At 57.1% G+C, this 3,228-nt stretch overlaps 1 protein-coding gene across 1 annotated transcript in view; it reads right to left on the bottom strand.

Moving 5' to 3' along the window:
* The window catches only part of LOC140492209 (A disintegrin and metalloproteinase with thrombospondin motifs 19-like), a 538,786-nt gene extending 536,599 nt beyond the window's left edge, over positions 1-2,187 (bottom strand). Inside the window, 3 exon segments of the mRNA XM_072591100.1 lie at positions 1,141-1,533; positions 1,535-1,572; positions 1,829-2,187. Of these exon segments, the coding sequence (XP_072447201.1) occupies positions 1,141-1,533; positions 1,535-1,572; positions 1,829-1,892 (495 nt within the window). The 5' untranslated portion in view covers positions 1,893-2,187.
* Positions 2,188-3,228: the final 1,041 nt, after the last annotated feature.

The raw sequence follows: 3,228 nt of genomic DNA, 5'->3' as shown, positions 1-3,228 counted from the left end.
CACCCCCCCGGGGGTGATCTCTGTCCCCCCCATCCCCCGGGGATAAGGTCTGTCTCCCCCCCACCCCCCCGGGGGTAAGGTCTGTCTCCCCCCCACCCCCCGGGGGTGAGCTCTGTCCCCCCCCCCACCCTCCGGGGGTGAGCTCTGTCCCCCCCCCCACCCCCCGGGGGGTGAGCTCTGTCTCCCCCCCCCCACCCCCCCGGGGGTGAGCTCTGTCCCCCCCCCCCACCCCCCGGGGGTGAGCTCTGTCCCCCCCCACCCCCGGGGGTGAGCTCTGTCCCCCCCATCCCCCGGGGGTAAGATCTATCCCCCCCCCCCACCCCCGGGGGTAAGGTCTGTCTCCCCCACCCCCCACCCCCCGGGGGTGAACTCTGTCCCCCCCCCCATCCCCCGGGGGTAAGGTCTGTCTCCCCCACCCCCGGGGGTGAGCTCTGTCTCCCCCCCACCCCCCCGGGGGTGAGCTCTGTCCCCCCCATCCCCCGGGGGTAAGATCTATCCCCCCCCCCCCACCCCCCCCCCCCCCCCGGGGGTAAGGTTCTGTCTCCCCCACCCCCCGGGGGTGAACTCTGTCCCCCCCCCCATCCCCCGGGGGTAAGGTCTGTCCCCCCCACCCCCCGGGGGTAAGGTCTGTCTCCCCCACCCCCCGGGGGTGAACTCTGTCCCCCCCCCATCCCCCGGGGGTGAGCTCTGTCCCCCCCCCATCCCCCGGGGGTAAGGTCTGTCTCCCCCACCCCCGGGGGTGAGCTCTGTCTCCCCCCCCACCCCCCGGGGGTGAGCTCTGTTCCCCCCCCCCTCCCCCCGGGGGTGAGCTCTGTCCCCCCCATCCCCCGGGGGTAAGATCTATCCCCCCCCCCACCCCCCCACCCCCGGGGGTAAGGTCTGTCCCCCCCACCCCCCGGGGGTAAGGTCTGTCCCCCCCACCCCCCGGGGGTAAGGTCTGTCCCCCCCCTCCTCCCGGGGGTGAGCTCTGTCCCCCCCCCCCCTCCCCCCGCGGGTGAGCTCTGTCCCCCCCCCCCTCCCCCCGGGGGTGAGCTCTGTCTCTCCCCCCTCCCCCCGGGGGTGAGCTCTGTCCCCCCCCCCAACCCCCCCGGGGGGTGAGCTCTGTCCCCATCCCCCGGGGGTGGGGGGGTTTGATCTTACCAAGCCGCCGCAGGTACTGAAGGAGGCGAGCGAGCCGCGGTACGAGTGCACGAAGCCGCTGTAATAGCAGGAGAGTTCGGCTCGGGAAGGCAGCACCGAGCTGCGGGAGCGGCCCCCCTCCCGGTCCCGGTCCCGGTCCCGGTCCCGGCGGCTGTGCACCGTGAAGCTGCCCGAGAGGAAGCGGCTGTCCCTCCGCAAGCTCAGGTACAGCTCTCGGCCAAACGCTGGGATCTTTAGCTGTAGCTCCTGCGCTGGGACCAGCAGCGGCTGCAGCTCCCCAGGGTAAAACTCCTGCCATTCATATTCATCAGCCCCGGCCGAGATAGAGCGCACTTCCCTGGATGTCGCTCCGGCCTCAGCCCCGGCCCCTGGGTTGCTCGGTAAAACCGCCGGGGAAAACGATCTCTGATTCCTCTCGGAAAGTGCCGAGACCTGCCAGAGAGGGAGAGAACAAACACGACCCAATTAATCAGGAAAAACCGAGAGAAGGGCTCATTAAAATGTTACCTTTTTTTAACCAGACCTTGAGCCAAACTGTCCAAGTGCAATTATCACATTATTCCAGTGTCAACTGATTAGGAACACAACTTTTTTGCCCAAAATGGAATGGTTCTTACGTTGAAACTGCGATGTGTTCAAGGCATTTCTGGCTGAATACGAAATACTTCTGAAAAGACTGTTACTGTACCTGAAACTGTTGCAGCCGTGATGTGGAGTAGATACAACATACAGAGTGTGTGCTTCCGAAACATTCTTGTATTCCCTCAGTGCGCTGTGTTTAATATAGAAGTTGATTTTTGCTACCATGTAAAACCAAACCAAACCAAACCCCCTCTGGTATGGCACTGAAAAGAGTGAGGCGCTGGCTGCTTCCACGTTTTCTGTATAATTTTTTTTGTGACTAAGTAAAGACAGCTCGCACAGTAATATCAATTTGTACAGGTCTACAAGCGGCAGCTCTGTCTGTCGCTCTCTCACATGGTTTGAGTTTCCGAATGAATGAATTCGAGTCCCGCAGAGCCGAGCTCATCTCTCTCTCACACACACACACACACACAGACGGTAAGGGCTTCCCCCAAACCGCCACCCAGCCCTGATTGGTTACAGTAACTTAGTGTGCGTGTATATGTGTGTGTGTGTGTGAATGGTTTAATACATGTATTCCATTTTCCAAAAAAAAGGTTTTCCTCTGTACAATTAATATGTACGCGATTACCAGACATGCCACACTGACATAAAGTGTCTAACCAAAGGCATGGCGTAATTCACGAGGCTTAAAAACTAGACAGAATTTCAACATTTCACTGATTCTTTCCTGTGTTTCGTTATAATCATTTATAAGGCATGATACCAGGATATTTGGGACATTTTGCAGCACTTAATGAATGTGTTAGTACATTGTTGGGAACAGGGTGGACGCTGGAGTGGAATGGACAGAAATATAAAGTTCTGGAGAATGGCCACAGGACTCAAAAGCATTAACTGTATAACTGCCCACAGATGCTGCCAGACCCAAGTTTCTCCAGCACTTTCTGTTTTTGTTTCATATATCAGAGGCAGACCAAAAGAACATTTCCTGCTGAAACTTACAGATCCCAATTTCTTTTACTTCATTTTTCAATTCCATATGTAAAAGTGCTCTTGTAATACACCAAATCATAACACCATAAGACATAGGAGCAGAAATTAGGCCATTCAGCCCATCGAGTCTGCTTCGCCATTCAACCATGTATAAGTTTCTCAACTCCATTATCCCACTTTCTCCCTGTAACCCTTGATCCCCTTGACAATCAAGAACCTATCTATCTCAGTCTTAAACATACTCAATGACCTGGTCTCCACAGCCTTCTGTGGCAATGAATTCCATAAATTCACCACTTTCTGGCTGAAGATAGAACATTGAACGTTACAACGCAGTAAAGGCCGTTTGGTCCTTGATGTTGTGCTGACCTGTGGAACCAATCTGAAGCCCATCTATTCTACACTATTCCATTCTCATCCACATGCCTATCCAATGATCGTTTAAATGCCTTTAAAGTTGGTGAGTCTACTACTGTTGCAGGCAGGGCATTCCACGCCCCTCCTACT

This window comes from Chiloscyllium punctatum, chromosome 2, assembly GCF_047496795.1.
Source record: "Chiloscyllium punctatum isolate Juve2018m chromosome 2, sChiPun1.3, whole genome shotgun sequence".
Taxonomy (NCBI): domain Eukaryota; kingdom Metazoa; phylum Chordata; class Chondrichthyes; order Orectolobiformes; family Hemiscylliidae; genus Chiloscyllium; species Chiloscyllium punctatum.
This window is presented reverse-complemented; position numbering and strand designations above follow the sequence as displayed.